The 25582-nt window shown below is 40.6% G+C and overlaps 1 protein-coding gene across 3 annotated transcripts; it reads right to left on the bottom strand.

Annotated features, from left to right (window-relative positions):
* Positions 1-9901: 9901 nt before the first annotated feature.
* On the bottom strand, positions 9902-25025 carry klhl7 (kelch like family member 7). Of its 3 annotated transcripts, none has more exon segments than NM_001004916.1 (11): positions 9902-12363; positions 14433-14530; positions 14927-15128; positions 16717-16957; positions 17048-17190; positions 18030-18204; positions 18678-18853; positions 18979-19103; positions 21062-21155; positions 23056-23158; positions 24863-24961. In NM_001004916.1, coding segments are annotated over 10 exon segments (1617 nt in total). In that variant the 5' UTR covers positions 23135-23158; positions 24863-24961; the 3' UTR covers positions 9902-12079.
* Between the last annotated feature and the right edge of the window lie 557 nt (positions 25026-25582).

The raw sequence follows: 25582 nt of genomic DNA on the forward strand, positions 1-25582 counted from the left end.
GGGTGTGCCCTAATGGTCCCTGCCAATAACACAGTAGGAGAGCGACAGCTAATCACAGCCCTGCAGTCACACAAGCAGAGACAGGCTTCAGTACCCTATCCGGTCTGCCTAGCTAGCAGCAGGCTAATTTGACACAACATTGGAGACATCTTCCTATTTATGTCATTCTCAGGGAGCTTTCACCCTGCAGACATTTTTCCTCTCGCACATCTTCAGTGAGATTTACATCTGCAAACAACACGTGTGCTGTAAAGTTCATGCAATAAAGAATGCAGGCTTACACAGGCAGAAAGTCCTGTTTTGAATGAGCACTTCATTGGCTGCTAGACTGTGTTTGGTAACTTGAGCTGAGAGGAACTGAGCATGCTCAGTAAGCCAAGAGCCAAAGTCAGTTCCTAAGGGAGAGGGCCGAGTGGGTTACAGGAGGAGAAGGAATCCTAAGTGATAAAGGGGATGCCGCAGCCTTACTATTAACCTTTAAAGAACTGCAGTGGCAGGTATTGAAAGGTTTCAAAGAGGCTGATCACAGATTAAATTATTTTTTTTGGGGGGGGGGGGGGGGTTTACATGTCCTGTAATATTCCTAGTACATGCATGTACACAGCATATGTTCTGTAGCACTGCCATGCTTAAGTTGTATATCTATATTTGGTCCCTCTGTGTCTATTCTTTCTTAAAGGAATACTGTCATGTGGAAACTTGTTTTCTTCAAAACACATCAGTTAATAGAGCTTCTCCAGCAGGATCCTGCATTCAAATCCATTTTTCAAAAACATAAACAGTTTTTTTTATATATTAATTGTGAAATTGCACATGGGACTAGCCATATTCTTCATTTCCCAGGGTGCCACAGCCATGTGACCTGTGCTCTGATAAACTTCAGTCACACTTTACTGCTGAGCTGCAAGTTGGAATGATATCACCCCCCTCCTTTCCCCCCACCAGCAGCCGATCAGCAGAACAATGGGAAGATAGCAGCTCCCAGTAGATTTCAGAAAAGCAATAAGTAGTAAGAATTCCAAGTCCGGCTTGGGACAAACAATAGATTATCTGAAAGTAGTTCTAATGTGTAGCGCTGGCTCCTTCTGAAAGCTCAGACTCAGGCACAATGCACTGAGATGGCTCCTACACACCAATATTACAACTAAAAAAATATATTTGTTAGTTTAAGAATACATTTTCAAATTATAAAGTAAACTAGAAAGGGAAGTTTGAGAACAAACTTCATGTTGGGTTGAAAAACATGAAGTCACTGAATGGGCTCCGCCCACTTTCTCTAACATTGGGCAGCAGTTATACAGTAAAAACCACTGTGCAAAGTTGGGGATCCTGGTTTTAATAGTGTCTGAATGGCAGCAACTTAAATTTCCCCACTGAAAGTCAACAAGTGACATCTGATTGGCGGTTGGTAGCTCCACCCCCTTTTTCTAACCTGGAACTGCAGTTACCCAGTGACTAACTTTGCGAAGTTTAGGGGCCCTGGGATTAATAGTTAAAGAACGGCAGCAATTAAAATTTAAACCAATAAAAGTCAATAGGTGAATTGTGATTGGTGGTTCCGCCCACTTTTTCTAATCTTGAGTCGAAGTCACCCAGTGACAAACAGTGGGCACCCTGGCATAAATAGTTTGAGAATGACAGCATTTTAAATTTAAACCAATAAAATTCAATGGATGAAATCTGATTGGCTGTTAGTGGCCCAACCCACTTTTCCTATTTTTGAACTGCAGTACCCCAGTGACCAACTTTGCAAATTTTGGGGACTCAGGCGTAAAAATTGAGACTGACAGCATTTTACACTTCACCATTGAAAGTAAATAGATGAAATGTTATTGGCTGTTGGTGGCTCCGCCTACTTTTTTCTAACTTTGAATGGCAAATACCCAGTGACTAACTCTGGAAACTTTAACAACCCTGGAATTAATATTTAAATAATGGCATCAGTTTAAATATAAACCAATGAAATCTAATGGGAGGAAATGGATTGGCTGTTGGTGGCTCCTCCCACTTGTTTGGGAACCCTGACATAAATAGTGTGAGCAAAGCAACATTTTAAATTTAAACCAAACAAATTCCATAGGTGAAGTCTGATTGGCTGTTGGTGGCTCCACCCACTTTTTAAAACCTAAAAATGCAGTTCCCTAGTGACACTGGTGTTAATACTGTGAGAATGGCAGCAGGTTTAATTTCCCATTGAAAATCAATAGGTAAAATCTGATTGGCTGTTGTTGGCTCCACCCACTTTTTCTAACTCTGAACTGCAGTTACCAGGTGACTAGCTCTGCAAAGTTTGGAGACCTTAGTATTAATATTTAAAGAATGGCCGCAGTTTAAATTTAAACATATGAAGTCTATAGGTGAAATCTGATTGGCTGTTGTTGACCCCGCCCACTTTTCTAAACTTGGAACATAGTCACCCAGTGACAAACTGTGCAAAGTTTGGGGACCCTGACATTTAACAGCAGTTTTTTTTCCCACTGAAAACAATGAAAGAAATGTGATTGGCTTTTGGCGGCCCCACCCACTTTTTCTAACCTTGAGTACAAAGTCACGCAGTGACTGACTGTGCAAAGTTTGCAAACTCTAGCATCAAACCAATAAAATTCAATAGGTGAAATCCGATTGGCTGATAAAACTGTAGTCCTCTAGTGACCAAGTGTGAACAGTTTGGGGACCCTGGTGTTAATACTATGAGAATGGCAGCAGGTTGAATTTCCCCATTTAGAGTCAAGAGGTAAAATCTGATTGGCTGTTGGTGGCTCCACCCACTTACCAAAATACTAAAAACCTTAAATGCGTAGTCACCCAGTGTCTGACTGTGCAAAGTTTGGGAACCCTGGCACCAAACCAATAAAAATCAATAGGTGAAATCTGATTGGTTGTTGGTGGCTCCGCCCACTTTTCAAAACTAAAATTGCAGTCCCCTAGTGACCAACTGTGAAAAGTTTGGGGACGCCGGTGTTAATTCTGTGAGAATGGCAGCAGGTTGAATTTCCCCATTGAAAGTCAATAGGTAAACTCTGATTGGCTGTTAGTGGCTCCACCCACTTTTTCTTACCTTGAACCGCAGTTACCTGGTGCCTAACTCTGCAAGGTTTGGGGACCCCGACGTTATTACTGTGAGAATGGCAGCAGGTTGGATTTCTGCCAAGTCAATAGGTAAAATCTGATTGGCTGTTCACAGCTCCGCCCACCTTTGGGCATCCAACAATCATCCTATTTTCATTCAGGCTGAGCCCATGACTATGTGATTCAAGTTTGGGGAGTGTCGCCTCAAAGCTGTAAGATTGGCAGCAGTTTCAATTTCCCCATTAAAGTCAATGATTGAAATTTTATTGGCTGTTGTTGGCCCCTCCTACTTTGGGGTCATCCAACAAATGTTGCTGTTTCATTCGGGGTGACCCCATGATTATGTTATTCAAGTTTGGGGAGTGTAGCTTCAAACCTGTAAGTGTGGCAGCAGTTTGATAATCTTCCCTGTCAAAGTCAATGGGAAAATTGGGGGGTTCGGAGCGGCGCCACAAAAAGACGGGGGGCGGGATCGCTTAGAAAAGCACAAGCTACCTGCTCCGCTATAGGGCGAAGAAGTGTGGGGAGTTTGGGTGTTGTACCCATAAAACCATAGGAGGAGTAGCGTTTCGAAAATGGGGGGCGCAAAGAAGAAGAAGCGGAAGAATAAGCCAAAGTGGAAGAACAGTCTGTGGGGTTTCAGCCCAACACAATCATTTGCTATGCTATGGGACTAGTCTAGAAGAATATGGCTAGCCCCATGTGAAAATTCAGAAGTAAACATTAAAAAATCTGTATTTTTGAAAAATGGATTTCAATGCAGGAGTCTGCTGGAGAAGCTCTATTAACTGATGTGTTTTGAAAAACAACTGCCCCATGACAGTATTCCTTTAAGGTACCTTATCTACTATTTGGGGCTTTCTTTCAGGATGGGGCAGATTTAACAGAATGTGAGTTTAGAGCTCATTACATAGTGTATAATTCAGAGAGTGATACAGCGAGTTCTTCTCTTTCTATTTGTATTTCTGCGTATGTGCAAGAGCAGCTAAACTGTTTGGCTTGCTTAAAGCAAACTTAAATATTCTACTATAGTAATATCTATAGTATCTTGGGGTACGTTGTTATTGCTCTCTATGTGACTTGCAATAAGCATCTCCCAGGTGCAAGTATACAGAGGAGTGTTCTGTGCACAAATATGTGTCATCATAATGCACTAAGGGGAGCAATATGGCAGCTCCCGCTGTGCAACCTACTTTGAAACTGAGTATACTGTATATTCCCTAGAACAGTGATCCCCAACCAGTGGCTCAGGGGCAACATGTTGCTCACCAACCCCTTGGATGTTGCTCTCAGTGCCCCCAAACCAGGTAGTTATTTTTGAATTTCTGACTTGGGGGCAAGTTTTGGTTGAATAAAAACAAGATTTACTGCCAAATAAAGCCTCCTGTAAGCTGATAGTGTGCATAGAGGCCCCTAATAGCCAATCACAGCCCTTATTTGGCACCTCCATGAACTTTTATGATGCTTGTGTTGCTTTCCAAGTCTTTTTACATTTGACTGTGGCTCACGAGTAAGAAAGGTTGGGGACCCCTGTCCTAGAATGACAGAAAAATACCAGATCCCATAACTATAGTTTCACGTAACCTGAAAATCAGCCCTTTTAACTGGGAAACAGCCGTATTCAGAGCAATTCAGCTGCAAGAGCCAGACACTTCCCCTTCTGGCACAGAATCATGGGAAGGAATGGACTTGCTAACACGCACACTGGGGTTTCATGGAAACTTCAAACACGAGATTAGCTCCCCTGTCACTAGGCATGGGGTCAGGTACAGTCTGGGATACAAAATAGGCCCTGGTATCTCAAGTACACAGAGGCCCAAACAAGACAAGGCAAGATTTGAGCTAAAATTGAATACCGTCTGCAAAAATGGCCCCTTTATTGGAGCTCCCTATAGATCCTATCAAGTCTCTGTTGGTGTTTCAAATGAAGGGTGGGCGTGTCCTAACAGTCCCTGCCAGAAGCACAGCAGGAGGGGGAGAGCCAATCACAGCCTTGCACTCACACAAGCAAAGACAGGCTCAGTTCCCTATCAGGTCAGTCTAGCTGCTGATTGGTTCCTATCCTACAGTACTGAGTGCCGCCAGCTCCCCTGCACATCCAGAGAATTCAGCCAGCAGGAAGTGGAACAGATGGGCGGGACTAGTGGGGTTTTGGTGGAATTTCTCAAACAATCAGTGTGAAACACAACTTTTTTAAGCAAAATCCTTCCATATTTAGAGGAGTATAATTCTCTTTTTATATATGTCTCCTTTAAAGTGATACTGACATTAAAAAACTTCTTTTCAAAAAATGAATGTAAAATAAATGTTGATAGTTTATCCCTGATAGGCTGCTTATGTAAGTAATATGGGCTCTGCTGGGGCTATTTGGCAGCCCCTATGTGGACTGGCAGCCTACAGGATGTTCTGTTTGACAGTACACCCAGCATCGTCCTTCCGGCACCCCTAAGCCCCCCCCGGTGTGCGCATGCGCGAACGCAGGCACCCCTCCATGGCCGCGAGCGCGCATGCGCAAGCATTTAAAGTCTGATACGGAGCAGTGGGGAGAGGTCCCCATTGCTCCGTAAGGGAGCCAAACTTACACATTTAATTGCGGCGGGGGGGCATGTCGCCCCTAAATTTGTGCCGCCCTAGGCCTGGGCCTTTGTAGCCTCGCCACAAATCCGGGCCTGAATACACCTGCAACAAAAATTCCTGCCTCTAAGCCAGGAATTCAAAAAAAAGCATCTGCTTTGAGGCCACTGGGAGCAACATCCAATGGGTTGGGGAGCAACATGTTCCTGGGGATCCATGCCATAGACAGCCCATATTACTGGGCTTGTGGGAGGCTGTTTGGGTTTCTGTATACTTGAGTTGCCAGGGCCTATTTGAATTGCAGTTCTGGCCTGCTTATACACACAATATTTTAAACTAAATCACAGCTTTTATTTACTAATGCAACCACAAGTGTGGCACACTAAAGTGGACGTAATTTGCACAGGCATTAACGCCATTCATAGGTACTTGCACCCATACACACTCCTTGCAATTGAGTACTCTCGGGGAATGTCACATATGTACTTTTCCTAGAATATCAGCATTGGTATCATTGCTTTTTCATCTGTGTTTGCCCACAACTTTGAAGTGGGGAGGGTATAACCAAATATATGGCCTTTATCTTAACCCTTAAAGAGTTGGCGCTCATGAATCACTACCAATGATAAAATTAATCAATTTATTTATTGCACAAATAGTGAACATTTCATACATTAAAAATATATCAATAAAAAACACCTATAGTGCACACTAACTATTTTACAATTTAAATGTAGAGAAGTATATTTACAATACAAGTTAATGCTGTTCATACATAGTCATATGAGGATTAAAAGTACTTAAAAAATCTAGTAGAGAGTCCGTGCTCTTCCCCACCAGCTACCCTAAAAGTAAGTTCCCGGCCAGGACTCAGGAGACTATTTGCAGCAAACATTTTCCTTAGGGGGTATACATGTTAATAGAACTATCAGTGGCATTTACCGGTAGAGCTGGGCGGTATGACCAAAAATTTATATCACGGTATTTTTCAAAATTATATCGGTATCACGGTATTTGACGGTATATAAATAAAAAAATAAATAATAAATATTGGTGGCCCCCAACCCCCCCGCCCCCCCCCCAACACCAACCCCCCCAACCCCAACCCCCCCAACCCCAGCCACAACCCCCCAGCCCCCCCAACCCCAGCCACAACCCCCCCAACCACAACCCCCCCAGCCCCCCCAACCACAACCCCAGCCACAACCCCCCAGCAGAACTTACCCAACTTGTGGTTCCTCCAGCTCCAGCGATGCGTCCTAGCGACGTCGCGTGCGCGCTGATGTCACATGTGCGCCGACGTCACGTACGCACGGGCGCAACCCGGAAGTAATAGGAGAAAAACAGCAGGAGGCGCGCATACCGGTATAGCGGTATGTTTAAAACTCATACCGTTTTTTTTTTTAAAAACCGGTATACCGGTTAAACCGGTATACCGCCCAGCACTATTTACCGGTACCTCTTGGGTGGTGGAGCAGCAGGGCCGTATGTTGGCTAGAGGTTCTGTGGCTAGTAGATGAGCCATATTACCTGTGTAAAATTATAATTAGGTAGCGCCAAGTAGCGCTGTACGGACCTATATAGTCTGATAATAATAGGATGGTCTGGCCTGAGTGAGCATACCACCCAATTTGACCGAGTGCCCTTGTATGTGCAATAAGGTTGTAGCAAGTTTAAACATACCGTTACGTTTGAGATAATTCCCTTAATCCTATACAATCATGTTTTACTGAGTAGGTTATATAATCATGATTTATTGAGTGAATTATATGCTATACTAATTCATTTCTCTCCCCCATATATATACATATTAAGTCATTCTCCTCCCCCATATGTATTCTGAATCGATTATCCTTGTATGTATTCTGAATTGATTTTCTCTACTAGATTTTTTAAGTACTTTTAATCCTCATATGACTATGTATGAACAGCATTAACTTGTATTGTAAATATACTTCTCTACATTTAAATTGTAAAATAGTTAGTGTGCACTATAGGTGTTTTTTATTGATATATTTTTAATGTATGAATTGTTCACTATTTGTGCAATAAATAAATTGATTAATTTTATCATTGGTAGTGATTCATGAGCGCCAACTCTTTAAGGGTTAAGATAAGGAGCATATTTCAGATTAGTTAAGAGGAGGGCAGCTCAATTACACAATCATTTAATCCTTTGACACGGTTCACAGGGATAGTACTATATCCCTTTTTTTTTTGTGTGTAAACATTTTTTTTAATAAAAAGAAGCACATCTCATAATTAATCACTAGTTTATTTTAGAAGCGCGGATCAGGTTTGTACACAAATATATGGCCTTAGCAGGGATTTTTAATCTAAGGGAGCCCATGCAGAATATTAAGGATCCCCCAAACTTTTTTACTTGTGAGCCACACTCAGTGTAACAGTGTTGGTGAGCAACACAAGCATGAACAAGTTCTTTAGATAATGCAAAATAAGGGCTGTGATTGGCTTATTTCAGTAGCCCAAGTGGACTGCTGGTAGAAGGCTCTGCTTGGAGTAAAACTGCATCTCTATGGTTCCAAAAGTTGTCTCCAAGCCAGAGATTTGAAAATGGGCACCTACTTTGAGGCCACATGGGGCAACATCAAAGGGGCTGGGTGAGCAACATGTTACTCACAAGCTACTGGATGGGGATCACTGATTTAGATTGTACATGTATGAACCAGATGTAGAATGTGACCTTGTATAGTGCAAGAAAGAACAAAGTCTCCTGTGTGGGAGATGAGCTGCAACCTCCCCTGCTAGTTTTTATCTGTTCATCCATCGCCAACAGTGAAACCATTCCCTAGCAACAAACATCTAATTTTGTATGTAACAAGCTTATACTCTGTAGTTCTGCAGAGAGCCATGAATGGCATTTGACCCTTATTATTGCCCTCTGTAAGAACTTAACCCGTTTAGCTTTTACAGACATTTAAAAAGGACAGACCAGGTACTCTGGCCTTAAATAAACCTGTTTTGCTTTGTGACCATGTCACCCCTGGCAAAGGACTAGGCAGCAGGTGTACCCATCCAAATAGGATATTACACTGTATTGAAACACCAAGCAGATTCAGTAGCCTTTGCTTGTCAGCTATTGTTACTCACCCAAAATGCCATTCATTTTCTTATCACATAAAGTGTTTGCTACTGTGACTGAATTTGACATTCCCCTTTTGAGACTGTCACCTTTCTAGGCCAGAATGCTTCTGCTAGGCTCATACACCTTAGCAAAAATTTCAACTAATGACTGTGACATTCAAAACTATTCTCAGCTTCACTCTACATCTCTAAACGTATCTCCCCAAACTGCTTATTGCGCTTCTCTAAGGACTTCATCACCTCACCCATTACCTCTTCACAAACTCGAATTCAAGTCTCAGCATCCCTTCTCTGGATTTCATTCTCTTGTGACATACGAAACCAATCTCTCTGCCTTTAAACAATTTTTTAAAACACATTTTCTTAGAGATTACCCTAACATAGTATGAATGTGCAACAGATGCTGCTTAATGCCACATCTTTCACTTTGTACACCTTGTTTCTCATTCCTCTTTTCCTTCTTAGATTCTAGTCTGTTTTAGGCAGGGCCCTCTTTACCCCTTATATCGCTTATTGGTTATATTTTTGTATGTAATCTGTATGTTCAATGTATATAGCACTGTTGGATATGTTAGTGCTTTATAAATATTTGTTAATAATAGCCTAAAGCAGACTGCGCATGTTCCAATGACACTGAAACAAAAAACTGGCAGCCATTTTGGAAATGTTAAGCATTAGTAATGTGCTGATTGGCCTACAACCTCCATGTTGGGTGGTTTCGGGCCCACCAATTACCCCCATAGGCAGGGTCTCACCTCTCTGCTCTGCTCCAAGCTCAGGAAGCGCTCTGACCCATGAATTGGCGCAATGCAGCGGGGCTGTAAACTTTTACTCACATCACTAATAAGCATGGATGTAGGCTGCACTCCCATTAAGGTTGGGGGTAAGGATTATGGCAGTCACACATGCATGCTTCAATGTTTAATGCACTAGTATGTCTTCTTTAGGTAACAAATCATAATTTATTTGTTCACACACACACTCCACGCACTGTTCACATTTGCAAAGAACATGTTTGTACTGCCCACAAAACTAGAGGAAACAAATGAATTGAGATGTAGTGAAGGCCATTGCTAAGTGATAACAGTCACACACTTCTGCCATACATACAGTTGCAGCGTTCCCCCATTAGCGCTAAACGATGTACACAGTGTTTCTGAGAACAGCAATTTAATATAAACATGATTAAATATATAAAACATATGCCTACACAAGAAAACTAAAAGGAAATGTAAAATATTTAATTGCAAAGCAGCCCTTTATTAGGGAGGCACTAATCCTGCATTCGGTGCAGTTTTCATCTGAAATCATGCCTTTTTTTACAAGATTTAAGCTGGCTCGTACACGTAGCAATAAAATGGTACGACACCTAGTTTCATATGATTTTCGGACCATGTCAGAATTATCATCCCAATAATTCCATACCATGTCGCTCAATCGCTTAGTCAATCAGACAGGTTAGCAAATTGTGGTCAGGTTACAATAAAGTCACACGTATTGTGTATTGGAAAATGAAAGTCACTTTCATACGGATCGGTGTCTGCCAAACTATTTCATGTTCAGATTTGTAAGGCTTTATCCTACAACTTCAGTCTGAATGTTAATTTTAGATTGTTGCATTTAAACCTACGACCAATATTAGAATGTTCTTAGGAAGAAGACTAAAAACCCCAATTATTACGTGACTTTATACCACTAGACGACAGGTAACAATATTTTATCTAATGCTGAATTGTTTTTGTCATTTTGCTAATTGACATACGCCAGTTGGGATTCAGCTGAGTCTTTTTTTGGTGAATAGGGCAGCTAATTATTTACAGTATCTATGAACACAGCCAATGATTTTTAATCAAGCCTAACATTATCTTTTTAGGTAACTGGTCTGCACTGATTATTTTCACATAGATTAGAAAGGAAAGGGCTTGATGTGTTATTATATATACTACACAGCTTTGGCAAAGGACAGGGTATTATTTACTCCAAAACAAACAATAGCTTTTGTTCAGATAACCAATAGTGTTATATTGTCTACAAGAAACCTCTATGCTTCACAACCATTAAGAGAAGCATGTGGGTTATTGAAGATGTTGGGTGCAAAGTTATAAATCAATTTCAAAATATTTTTTTGTACGACACATATTTAAAGATAATGTAATTCAGCAAAGCAACATAGAATAAATGAATCAACATAATATAGGGAGTACAATGGATATACAGTGGTTCTTGAAAGTTTGTGAACCCTTTTTCTATATTTTTTATATGAATGTGACCTAAAAATCATCTAATTTTCAAACAAGTCCTAAAAATAGATAAAGAAAATACTGTTGACCATCTACAGTTTGCTAAAATCATGCAGACAAACCAGAAGGATACTGGAAGAATGTTTTGTGGATAGATGGGTTAAATGAGGAGTGTTACATTTGGAGAAAGAAAAACACTGCATTCCAGCATAAGAACCTTTCCCATCTGTGAAACAGTGTTCTGGTTTGGGCCTGTTTTGTTGCATCTGGGCCAGGAAAGCCTGCCATCATTGATGGAACAATGAATTCTGAACTATACCAGAGAATTCAAAAAGAAAATGTCAAGACATCTGTGAATATTCTGGAATGGTCAAGTCCAAAGTCCTGACCTTAATCCAATTGAAATGTAGTGGAAAGACCTAAAGTGAGTGGTTCATGTAAGGGAACCCACCAACATCCAAGAGCTGAAGCTGTATTGTATGGAGGAATGGGTTAAAACTGATGTGCAGTTATTGCTGCACAGGGGGTCACACCAAATACTGAGAGCACAAGTCACTTCTTTTTGCCACATGCAGATATGTTATAGATTACACCTGGGGTTCCTACACATTGGTCGCTTTGTTTACTAGGCTATAATATACCAACCTGGAAAAAAGCATCACTGTTTATTTCAGAGTTTAAATTAACTAAACCAATAGCTGGCACATGACCGACTTGGTCTTTTCAGATCAAAATCTCAAGCAACAGCAAGCAACAGGACAAATACACAAAATATAACAGAATATAATGAATATATTCCTCAAATATCCAAGGTGCGCAAATAAGTGCAAAAACAAAAAACACAAGGTGGCAGCCATCTTTAAACCACCCGTCTTCTCTGAAAAAAGTATTTGCGTATTATACTACTCTTAGTTCCTTCATGGTACAGATACCAAGGTAAACCTATCCACAATAAAACTATTGTTCATATTTCACAGTATGTTTTCCTCTCTTCTGAGTCTCTTTCTGGGCTTTTCAAGTCTCCTTTGCGTAAAGCAGAATCTGCCTCCACACCAATAACAATGATTTGCTTCCAAGGTGTGTGTGCTTAATCATGTTTCCAGAGTCTCTTCATTTGCACCGCATGTGTCAACAACGCAGATCAGGCAACTGGTCACCGGGAAGGCTCGAACCTTAGAGTTTGCTATCCATTTGTCTGCTTCTGTGTTATATTCCAGGATATGCCCTAAACGGCCAACTCCTTGAAAACCAGCGAGGACATAAATGACAGAGCCGACAGCAGCACATTTTACAGTCACGCCTTTCCAAGGCATTGGTGACACCATCTTCCATTCATTTAGCTTAATATCATAATATTCCACACTGTCCAAACCACCTGGAAGTAGATTGATAATGATAGTTACCATCAAATATTAATTCAATTTATTTCTTAAATAACTTTGCTTTGCTTTACATAGAATATTTAAGAGAACAGTAACACCAAAAATTACTGATTTAAAGTATTTAAAATCTAATGTTCAGCTGCCCTGCACTGGTAAAAGTTCTGTATTTGCTTCAGAAAGACAACAATAATTAATATAAATAGGCTGCTGTGTAGCAATAGGGGCAGCCATTTAAGCTGGAGAAAAGGTACATGTTACATGGCAGATAAGAGATAATTTCTACAATGGTGTTTTACAAAGCTTATCTGTTTTCTGCTATTTAGGGCTCTGGCACATGGGGAGATTAGTCGCGGCAAAACTCCCTGTTCGCAGGCGACTAATCTCCCCGAGTTGCCTTCCCCTGCCATCCCACCGGCGAACATGTAAGTCGCCGGCGGGATGGCACACGCGGATGGCACACGCGGCGGGGCGATTTCGGGAAATCGCCGAAAAAGACTTGCGAGTCGGGGAGATTAGTCGCCCGCGAACAGGGAGTTTTGCCGCAGGCGACTAATCTCCCCGTGTGCCAGAGCCCTTAACCTATGCCATTTAGCCCTATTTCAATAGCTACCCCCATGGCTACACAGCAGCTTGTTTATATATAAACTACAGTAGTGTATGTGAGGCAAACACATACCTTTTACCAATGCAGGGTAAAGGTCCCCATACACTATAAGATCCGCTCGTTTGGCGATGTCGCCAAGCGAGCGGATCTTTACCCGATATCCCCACCTACGGGTGGGCGATATCGGGTAGCAAGCTGCTTTAAAAAAAAAATAATCCGATCGTTTGGCCCATTACATTTGCGGCCATGGGCAGTCGGTTCGGGGACCGCATCAACGAGCCGATGCGGTCCCCGATCCGACTGGATTTTCTAACCTGGCCGATCGATATCTGGCCAATTTCAGGCTAGATATCGGTCGGCCAGGCCGCTCGTTTCTGCCCATACACGGGCCGATTAGCTGCCGAATCAGTCCAAGGGCCTTAACAGTAGATGATGTTTTTAAATGACTTTGATGCATTCTAATTTTTGGTGTTACTGGTCCTTTAAGGGCTCTGGCACATGGGGAGATTAGTCGCCCGCGACAAATCTACCTGTTCGCGGGCGACTAATCTCCCCGAAATGCCATCCCACCGGCGATAATGCAAATCACCGGTGGGGTGGCACACGCGGAGGTGCGATTTCACTGAAATCGCGGAAGTTGCCTTGAGAGGAAACTTCCGCTATTTCACTGAAATCGCGCCGCTGTGTATGCCATCCCACCGGCGATTTGCATTTTCGCCGGTGGGATGGCATTTCGACTAATCTCCCCGTGTGCCAGAGCCCTAACTCTACTGAAAGATTACTTAACACACAGCATTACCTCTTGACACATAGTGCTACTTGTAGCCAGCTAATTGTTCGGCTACAAAATGCCAGATAAAACCCTGCCATTGACTCACATGAATGTGAGTGTATATATAGGTTGTGTGTTTAATTGGAAGGGTTGAACTTGATGGGCTCTAGTCTTTTCTCAACCCTATGTAACTACAGACAATACCGAGAGAATCAGTTATCGAGTTATCAGTATTGTGTATTTTGAAGTAGTTCTATGTTTCACTGCCCTTAGATGTTTCCCCAGTAGACTATGTTGTAAAACTTTGTCTGCCTTAAATCATGCTTTGTTTAAAAACACTTGTTTAAAAAGTTTTGCAGTTCAAAGATTTGTATTTATTGCTTTGTCACATGTTGTACTCCTGCTTGTTTTTTTGGAGGGGCCAGAAAACAAATCTTTTCCTTAGTATAAACCACAAACTGTTACTTGTGCTGCAGGCAAAACAATGGAAATATCTTTTGAAAAGGCAGTTCATCTGCCCCATTAATATTTGGTTTAAGAAAAGCCATCAGGCTTCACCACTTCACGCTACTGGGTGTGTAAAGGTAAAAATACAAAACAAATCCAGCAACTACAATTATCTACTTCTGCAAATCTGCGATAGACCAGCTTATATACAAAATCAAGTAAAAAAATAAATAAAATACCTAAACCATTTTGACCACCAATAGCAAATATTTTGTCCTTTACAAACACCAATCCGTGATTTTTTCGAGCTTCTATCATTGGACATAACTCTGTCCACCTATAATGAAAATAGAACAAAAAAGAAGTACACCATATTTAGGAGAGAACACACTGTATCTACCTAGTAAGATTGCTTACTTAACCTTAAATAAATTGCATTTAAATTCAATAATATATATTATTATGGTGATTAAAACATATTGATGGAACAGAAACATTGATGGACGAGACCTCAAATTATTAATCAGTTATGTATATTACCATAATTTCATACAGTCTGCATAAAACAGAAATCAGAAAACATATTTTAATAAAAAGCTTTTGCATCCAAACAGCCATGCTTGCCCCTGGCTAACCAATCATCTTGAGGCTCCAGAGAAAAGCTAAAACTAAAGCCTGGAGTTTCTTGTGTAACAGATTAGCCTATATTCCTAAATGTGTATGTTATACTTACGATTCAGTTGCTGGATCGTACACCTCACAACAGTTCAATACCCGTCCAGAGACATTGTTTCCCAGGCTGCCACCACATACATAGATGAGTCCGTTTGCTTCCACCATTCCATGGCTACATCGCTGGGTAAGCATGCTGGGCTTGGTGTGCCAGCTCTCTGTTCTGGTATCATAGCACTCAAACAAATACAGGGCATTATTTCCTAAAAATAAATAAATACATAAAATCATAATAATAAAAAGCTAATTCTGATATCCGTTCAATTATGTTGAAGGCTATATTATCATTATACCCGAAAATTTTGTCATTTTATTTTGCCTCTTTCTACCTCATCTTCTCCTGATTCCTTTATTCTGGTGGTAACTGCTGTTATATCCCAACACACTAAAGAACTGCATGTTTGTCAGCTGTTTGAATGTCTCATGTTGTCCTTTATAAGTTTTGTGACTTGATTTTATTAACATTTAACATCCTAGAACATAGGAGGAAGAGGAAGGGGACTGGGAATGCACTTTTTTTCAGAATGCTTTAAACTCACTTGAGTTTCCTTGCACTCAGTTTTACAGAAAATACTGCTCCCTCTTGCCCTTGGTTGCCTACACCCCTCCCCCCCAGGTTTGGAAAACACTGTTCTTGAGTTACCCACATGCATGATACCATGCATTTTATGGATGGTATTTTCTTATGGATTGCAATTCTGCTTAAAGCGATACAGTCATGGGAGCATGTTTTTGTTTACAGAGCTTCTCCAGTCAAATCCTGCATTGAAAACCATTTTTCAAAAAAATGCAAACAGATTTTTTTTATATTTAATCTTGAAATCTCACATGGGGCTAGCCATATTCTTAATTTCCCAGGGTGCCACAGCCATGTGACCTGTGCTCTAATAAACTTCAGTCACACTTTACTGCTGAGCTGCAAGTTGGAGTGATATCACCCCCCTCCTTTCCCCCCACCAGCAGCCAATCAGCAGAACAATGGGAAGGTAGCAGCTCCCAGCAGATATCAGAATAGCACTCAATAGTAAGAAATCCGACTCCTCCAGTTACAATGGAGTAATAGAAACAATAGATTATTTGAAAGCAGTTGTTATGTGTAAAGGTGGCCATACACGCACCGATAATATCGTACGGTGTGTGTATGGTATGTCGGCGAGTTGACCGATCTCGCAGGAAGCTGCTGATATCGGCCAACTCGCCGATCGGACCAGTTTGAAAATTTTGATCGGGCGCCATAGAAGGCGCCTGACCAAAATCTCCCTTCAGCGCTGAATCGGCAGAAGGAGGTAGAAATCCTATTGTTTCTACCTCCTTACCTGTCGATTCAGCCCTGAATGGTGTGTGGCGGATCTGACGATGTTTCGTGTGGCCGATGGCCGCACGAAACATTGTCAGATCGCCACGTGTATGGCCAGCTTAAGGGCCGTGGCAGACCCGGAGATTAGTCCTCTCAAGGCAATCTCATATGCCATCCCACCGGCTATATGCCATCCCACCGGCTATTTACATTCAAGCCAGTGGGATGGCATATCAGGGAGATTAGTCGCCCGTGACAAGGGAGATTTGTCGCGAGCGACTAATCTCCCCGTCTGCCACAGCCCTAACACTGGTTCCTTCCCAAAGCTCAGGATCAAGCACAATGCACTGAGATGGCTGCCTACACACCAATATTACAGCTAAAAATTAATTTGTTGCTTCGAGAATAAAATTTTAAATGGTAGAGTGAATTAATTGCTATGTAAACAGTGTAATTTAGAAATAAGAACAGAATGAAAAAAAATTAGTTCTCACCTACTTCTGAGCCTCCTGATGTGTAGATTTTGCCCTCGGCGGCACAGGCAGCTAAACTATCTCTGGGTGTAGGAGGCCCCAGTTTGGAATACCAAGAGTCTTTCACTACATTGTAACAGTCCATCCGCTTTATAGGGAACAACTGAGAACCACCCAAAATGTACACCACATTATCCCAAAACACACATGCTGCATCCCGGCGCTTCTCAAATGGGCATCTGATATCAGACCAGTTATAATCCTGTGGTCAAGCATAAAAGCATTAAATACACAAAAATCTAAAAGTTCCCTAATCAGCAGAGTAAGGTGCAGTGTAAAAAACTGTACATACTTTAGGGTTGAAGTATCTACAGGACTGTGGCTGAGATCCCCCAAACAATGCAATGCGATAATCATGTTTCTTTCTTCTTGGCCTAGTTCCTTCTACCAGCTCTTCTCGATCTTCAGGAGACAGTAAATGGTATCGCATTCCACCTGTTGTATGGAAGATTATTTTATGTTTCACTCCTGATCATGATTTCTGTCACCTCACCCTGGCTAAACAGTTTATGTTACACCTTGGTCTTTTTATATTCCGCAGCCTACGTGTGAAAAAACTGTGGAGAGGGGGTGAGAAGTAGTTCCATCCTCCAACAAGTAAACATTGGGCAACAAGTAAAAATTGGACTATCAAATATTGTTATCCAGGATAATATGCAGATACCTAAATTTAGCCTGAACTCTGCCACATGTACAACTTTAACCAGACAAATGCATCCAGGTTCTGACCCACAGATGCAGCTAAACTGGATCTGAGTTGCTAGCAAATCCAGAGCACTTGAGAAGCATAAGACCATCAGATGCCCACTCACCTAAACCAAATTCTATCTGTCTGAGCCCAATGAGCTCCTATAAACTTCTAGGTCTCAGAAGTACCAGACAGACTAAGGTAACACTACAATTAACTGAGTAAGCAAAGTTAAGAGAGGATACATTGTACATACTTATCAACCAAGCCAACAGTTTTATCAATTGGAATTGACTAAAAGTTCAATACCAACAATATTTACAAACAGAAATATATATGCATATACACTGCAGTCCCTATTGAGATTTGGAATTAACCTGGGTTTGAGAATCTAGTGATCCCTTGCACAATTTACCTCTTGTGTTAAACACTAACTCACACATATATTAGTAAGAAGAGAATAGCTAACTGAGTGAACCACTTTTGGTATAGTAAATAAACATTGAATATGATACATAAAAGCATGGCCCATAGCACTCTGTCACCAAGGGGACTTTGTCCTGTATAAAATCTAAAACGTACTTACTTATTACCATTTTCAGACATTCTGGATTATCCTGTATCAGCGGCTCAGCTTGAACAGTTTTACTTAGAAAGTTTTTGGAAATAAGAGGAAACCGGACTTTGGCAAGAATGTCCACCATGTACGGCTGTCGGTTTGGCTCATCATATTTTAACCATCGAACAGCTGCATCATATACCTAAGAATAAGAGAAAGTAAAAAATGTTTATAAGTAGTTATCTGTACAAATGGACTGACAAGTTTGTTACCCTGATATTATCTTAACATTGTACTTTCCCTCATAAATCTAAACCTGCAGCCTTTCATCTCTGTAGAAAATAGTTAAAGGGCCCTGCAATTAACAAACCGAGGGTTGGATACCTTTAATTGAACATCAAACTCAGAACAAAAAAGTCCTGTTTTGCATTCACACAAACAGTTGCACACTAGGCTTTTTGTTTGCCTGTGTAGAAAGGGACAGTCCGCTGTACACTGACAGGGTGGGAACTGGCGCACGCATGGAGCCAATATTGGCACAAAAATGCAAAAGTATGCCTCTTCCTGCTAAAAATCTGCTCAGTGTGTGCAGACAGTGATTACAATCACTGAGGCTTTCTTAATATTTTGTGAATGCACTTCTTCTCCTTTAATAAGATGAAGTTAATAATGTACCTGGTCCTCTGCACGGACAGTAAGTGTGTCTTGATTTAGTAGATGGGTAACGCGTTTCACATCCAACTGCAAAAATTCATCTGTTTTATAAACTTCAGTGAAATGCTGATGGATAAAATCATCTGCAGTGGCCTTTAACTCTGGGCAGTCGAGACATTCTGCCAGAACACTTATTCCTATAAAATGGCAGGCAAAAACAGGGGTATTAAACTGGGTAAATGCTTTTAAAATACGTGAATAAACACAATCTTGGATCTACAGCCATACACTAATTGTAAATATTTACATTTAATAAACTTACCTAAACAGTTAGAAGCATCAACTTGCTCTTTGAGAAATTCCACACACATTCTCTTTACTGGTTCAATCTGGTACTGATTGGCAGCATCTAACAAGGACTGTACATTGTTGCTATTTACTGAAATTCTAAGAATATAGAAAATAATGAAATTATTTTTAAACCAACATAAAACACTAATAAAAAAACAAACAAAAACTAATGTATTTTAATTACAGTATAAAATCCATAATATATATATATTGCAGACCATCCCTTTGTTTTATATTCCAAATGTCAAAGTTCTATATAATAAAAAGTGTGCCAGGATCAGCAGGAAACAATCAAGTATTTTACACCACTCCAGACCAACTAAAGTCAATGGGAAAAAAACTATGTAAAATCTGATGAAAACCGGGTTTTTAGTTTTATTATAAATTTTACAACTAAGCAGATATTCTATGGGAGTCTTCCAATTGTTATTCACAGCTACACACAAAACAGAATTATGGAACTTTCTAAATACAATTTTTCAATTATCAATTTATTGCTCTTACTTTTGAAAACAGTCCCTTAATGCACTAACTCTACTTTTAAAATAAAGTATTATTGTTTAATTCTTGAACAAGTATAATATCCAAGGTTACTGTGATCTTAAAGGCCACGTAAAGTCTACATTTGCCTACAATGTATATCAGTTGGGCATGCCCCCACCCAAATGGCATCATTTGTATTGCATATATCCCCCTCAGTTTGCCAACACCATCATATTCCTAAACCAAATAGCAGCTTTCACCTGGTGGCCATTTTTCCTCTGATACATGATTGGATACATTTAAATCTGCAAACAGCATACACACACACACAGACCCTTATTCAGCATAGATTTCATCAAGAATACAGGCTCACACAGGCACAACTGTCTCTGATAAAAAGTTCTGCTTTGTTTGAGCTGAGCTCAGAAGAGCAAACAGCTAGAGCTAACTTTCTATGGGAACCAGCAATGCAATCTCTTTACTGGCTGATAGACTGGGGGGGGTGTGTTTAGTAATCTGAGCTTAGAACAACTGAGCATGCCCACAAGCCAACAGCCAAAGCAAATTTCTGAGGGAGGGGGCCGAGATGGTTACAGGAAGAGAAGCAAATCTAAGTAATTACGGAAATGTTGCAACCTTACTATTAATCTCTGGACAACCAGTGTGGCAGGTATTGAAAGATTTCAAAGAGGCTGTTTACTGATTACATTTTTGTGCGTGGGGTTTACATGTCCTTTAAGATCTACAGCTAGTTAGGAGTTGAATTGATGAGCTTTTTTCAACAGAATTTATGTAATTGTATGTAATTAAAATATCTAAACTTTGTTACACCTATTGTTGATATCCCTTCATAGAACAAATTAGTTTGGACACAGTTTTATTATAGTACAGGTATAGGACCCTTTATCCAGAATGCTTGGGGCCAAGGGTATTCCGGATAAGGGGTCTTTCCGTAATTTGGATCACCATACCTTAAGTCTACTAAAAAATAAATAAAACATTAATTAAACCCAATAGGACTGTTTTGCATCCAATAAGGATTATTTATATCTTAGTAGGGATCAGTTACAAGGTACTGTTAAATTACTACAGAGAAAAAGGAAATCAGTTTTAAAATTCTGTATTATTTGATTAAAATGGAGTCTATGGGAGACGGGCTTTCCGTAATTCGGAGCTTTCTGGATAAGGGGTTTCCGGATAAGGGATCCCATACCTGTACTAACACTCCAGACTTGAGATGATAAATTGATGGCTTGATTAATAAGAAATGACTTCCATTTCCAGAAAATTGTTGTGGTTTAAATCTTCCTGATCCAGTGGGTGCCCCCAGTGATTATAATCGCTCACATAATACCCTAGGCCAGTGTTCTGGTATGAAGAGAAAGAAGAATATGGTGACAATGAGATTCTACAAAAATATCCCAGGCAGGGGTAGCAGGTGAGCAATTATAGTCACTATGGTGTGCTTAACATTTTGATACCCCCCCAGAGATTGTACCTTTAGCTCTCAGAATAAAATGATTCTCATAAAGAACACTAAGGACATAAAGAGAGGACAAAATCGCCATTACCTTGCAGTGTATGCAAACTCCACAAGCTGTTCAATGATATCAGGCTCGGCATCCTTCAGCTCCACCTCAAAGGATTTTGACTCAAGCATGTTGGCTAAAAAGAAACAAAGTGAAAAGAATGTTGCTTTCCAAAATGTAAATGAATTTCTGTGTGCATTACAGTAAAAGAAATGCCATATTCTGCATGTCGGTTATGGTTCCAGCTGGTCTTTCTGGTGTGTTATTCCAGGCGGTCCCTTTGCCGAGCCTTTGTGCTGCAGGATGTGGCTCTCACCATGAAATAAGGTGTTATAAAATTCCGTGTGACTGAGAACAGGCCCCAGTCAAACAAGCATGAAAAACGTAACCATTACCTGATATTTCACTGAAGCAAAACAGCAAAACAATACAAAATATGAACTTTAAATTTGCATGTAAAATGTAATTTATTTCAAGGAAACAAACTTTGTGACAGATTGGTAGACACATGCAGTTCGAGTTCTACACAAACTTCTGCAGTTTGTACAGGAACTATTCAAATATACTGTTTCAAAGTGTATGGGGTTTTGTACATACTGCCCTGTAATGCACTATTATACTGTCCCGTGTCTATTTTGATTATCATCACTTACTGCTATGGTAGGCATTGGTTTTATATGCTATGGACTGTAATTATATATAGCAGTGCTACCTTAGTCACCAAGAAGTACTTTGGCCATACAGAATCATGGGGTAACAGGTCAAGTGCATTCATAAAGGGCATGAGACTCTGAGGTGACTTCTAATTACAGTAGGGACTATGGTAAATGTTACAATGTCAGCCAAGAATGAATTGAATGTGCATTTTACAGTCTCTACAATTGTTAAATACATACTGCCTATGTATGTAATAAAATTATACACACAACCTACACCCTTAAGTACTACCTTCATACACACACTGTTCCAGATGTACTGCAATTATATACAAACTGCTCCAAACATAGCCCTCTGGGGTAGATTTCTATGAATTACTGCCATAGAAACCAATGATAGGGTCAATATGCCCTGGAATTACTATTTGGCAAAAACTCACATTGTAGTAGAATTTTACACATTGCTCCTTGATGTACTAGGATTAGCTACACATTTTATTACATTAAAGGTGGCCACACATGTGGCGATTTTAGATCTTTCGTCGAAAGATCATACAACCCGCCACTAACCGTTCAGGGCTGAAACGGCAGATAAGGAGGTAGGAACAACAGGATTTCTACTCCTGCTTATTCAGCCCAGAAGACAGATTTTGCTCAGGCGCCTTCTATGGCGCCCCATCAAAATCTTTAAACCTGGCCGATCGGCAAGTCGACCGATATCAGCAGCATCCTGCGATATCGGTCGACTCACCGACTTGCCATACACGCACCGAATATCGTACGAAACGAGGTTTCGTACGATATTATCGGTGCGTGTATGGCCAGCTTAAGAGGCAGATCCTTTATCAATCATAGCTTGTTATAGAAATCTTAAGGAAACAAGAGAGAGAACTTAATCTTGCTTTTCGTTTGAACTGATGTTTTTTTTCAAACAATAAAAAGCTTGCCAGCTAAAACCAGGCAATTGCCACAAACCCACGATAACAAATTTGTTATTCAGATAAAAGATTTGCTCCTAAAGGTTATTGTGAAACTTTAACAAATCACTGTGCTCAACAATAAACTTGTGTGAAACAGGAAAACATCACATGTTTCTGAATTAAACAAACAAGCAACGAAACAACGAAATATTTTCTCAGAAATGTCTAGTTCTAGCATGCAATGAGAAAACAAATCACAAGCTGTGTATACTGTACCTGGCTACTCACAAGATTGCACCCCCCTAGACACAGGATTTAAACCAAAATGATTTAATACTTTGGTTATTTTCGATTATTAGGTAACAAAGAGTTTAGGCTACATGTATAATCTAAATATATTTGTGAATGTTTGTTTTCTTTGCTAGGTGACCAATATATCAAATATATAAACAATACTCACTAGTAAACATTAGGTTGAAAAAATGACTGGCGGCAGCAAGAACTACACGATGGGCAGGGATTTTTCTGTCTTGCACCATAAGAATCACATCACACAAGGTTTTCTATTAAAAACAGAATAAATCAGTTAAACACAAGTCGATATAACAATATACACAAGAAAAAAAAATCAATGCTGTAGAGATGCCACAAGCTGCTGTGACCCTTCAAGGGCTGTTCAGTAGCCCTTAGTATGCCCATGGCCTGCATTTACATGTGTATGACATCATTATTTTATATCATAGCTCTTGCTTGAGCCAACAGAAAGGAAAGAGCTGGACAGCTGAACAAAAAAGAAATGATAAAACCAAATATTAAATAGAGACATGTATTTGTTGTGTTGGTCTATTTTGGCTACATTGTATCAAATATGATTGGCCAAATAAGAACAAATATGGTGGGAGGTGGGGGTTATTAAGGGGGTGGTAAACTTTTAATACGCTATGAGATAGACATTTGTTATGCAACATTATATTTATTTATTTTTTATAGTACTCAACTATTTGAACTTTCAAATGGGGGTCACCGACCCCAGCAACAAAAATACTATTGCTATGTGAGGCTACAATTTTATTGTGACTTTTTATTGGTTATCTTTTTATTCAGGTCCTCTCCTATTAACATAATACTCTCTCATATAAACCACTCCCTGGCTGCCAAGGTAATTTGAACCCTAGCAACCAGACAACTGGAGAGTTACTGAACAAAAAGTCAAAATAAAATCACAAATAAAAAATAAACATGAACTGCATAAGGTCAGAATATTTGTTTTTGCGTCATACTAAATGTTAACTCAAAGGTATACAACCCCTTTAAATTTTTCGGGCAGCTTCTCCAGGTACTGCTTCTGTAAGACTCTCAGAGAGCCATCGCTGACATTTAAAGGGGATGTGTACATCAAAAATGATGTTTCATAATGAGGGAAAATGTAATACCACTAGTAGATTAACTTCAATATAACAGGCAGCCAGAGCAGTGACAGGTGTTTGAATTCTGGTAGAATACGGCAGTAGAGTAAATGACTAGTTTACTCTCTGTTAAATAATGTCACATCTGTAGAACAAAATTGTTATTATCTTTTAATTGTGACATCTCAAAATGTTGTCACGTCATTAGCAAAATTAGTTATGATTTGTTGTGAAAATGTTACACAAAATGTCAATGTGTTAAATGTAAGCAATCTAGTAATATTCAAACACTAACTAACATACAAATAACTTATAATTGTTTGTCTGACAATATGAGCAACATGCTCTGTGGTGTGTGGCACAACATGGGCGCAGCTCTATGGTGTGTGGCACAACATGGGCACAGCTCTATGGTGTGTGGCACAATATGGGCACAGCTCTATGGTGTGTGGCACAACATGGGCACAGCTCTATGGTGTGTGGCACAACATGGGCGCAGCTCTATGGTGTGTGGCACAATATGGGCAGTAGTATATGGTGGAGGCTCGGCAGCCCTACACACAGCAGTGCCCGGCGCCAGGGAAATGGGATGAGGACAAGGGGCCGTTACCTGTTTGCGCATGATATTCATCACTCCCATAAAACTCGCCAGCAGCTTAGCCTCTTCCCTGGCCGCAAATTTCTTTTCGGTTTTCTTCTTGCTGGTGTTTTTCTCGGGCCCCTGAGCTGCCATCCTTCAGCGAGGCCTACCCTTGCTCCCCTCCCCGATAGCCCCCCTTCCCTCCCCGGAATCGCTGCTTACCCGCACACTAACCGACCCCGCAAGCTCCAATAACAACAACAGAGCATCCAGTGATGTACCTCAGGCTACAGACAGCGATGTCACTCTGGCGATGGCCAATCAGCTTCTGGTTCCTGCCAGTGACTAGGGCCGCGGGGGGGACACTTGCGCTTTGATTGGAGCAGCTGCGAGCACTGACTTCCTGTTTCGGCAGTGACGACGCAAAGCCTGGAATTGTGGGGTTCCGGTTCGGTTAAGCGCGCACAGAGCCCGGGAAGGGCGGAGTCTGCCTTTGGGCGGGGTCAAAAGTCGTGACGTCTCAGCTGCTGGGCGTTTCACAGGCCGCGGACTTCAGCTTGGGGCAGCCTAGCTACTCTGTGCTTAGCTGAACAGTGATATCACGCTATCTACCAGCTCGTATCACCGCCGTTACCAATAAAATGGCTGTGCTACAGACTTTGGCTTCCCTTTCTATGTGTCTAATTTTATACTGAGGTGAAAGGGTGGTTTTACCTTGCTTTTAGTTAGCAAAATGTAATAGAAGCGGGGCTATGAGTTAATTATCTTTCTGTGGAAGAACTAAGCCCATTGTAGAAAGGAAAACATTTTCACCGATTTATGATTATCTGTGTCAATTCCAAGATCCCTTGCAATGGTGTAGTTGCATTACAAGAATAGGAAGAAGGAAAATACAACTCTCCTTGGTCTCTTCAATTTACTTCTCTAAAAAAATGTTAGTGCAGATTTTAATGGTATCTCCCTAATATTTACTGATAGTACTGTGCACTCCAAATTGTATT

This window comes from Xenopus tropicalis, chromosome 6 (genome assembly GCF_000004195.4).
Source record: "Xenopus tropicalis strain Nigerian chromosome 6, UCB_Xtro_10.0, whole genome shotgun sequence".
NCBI classification, from domain to species: Eukaryota; Metazoa; Chordata; class Amphibia; order Anura; family Pipidae; genus Xenopus; species Xenopus tropicalis.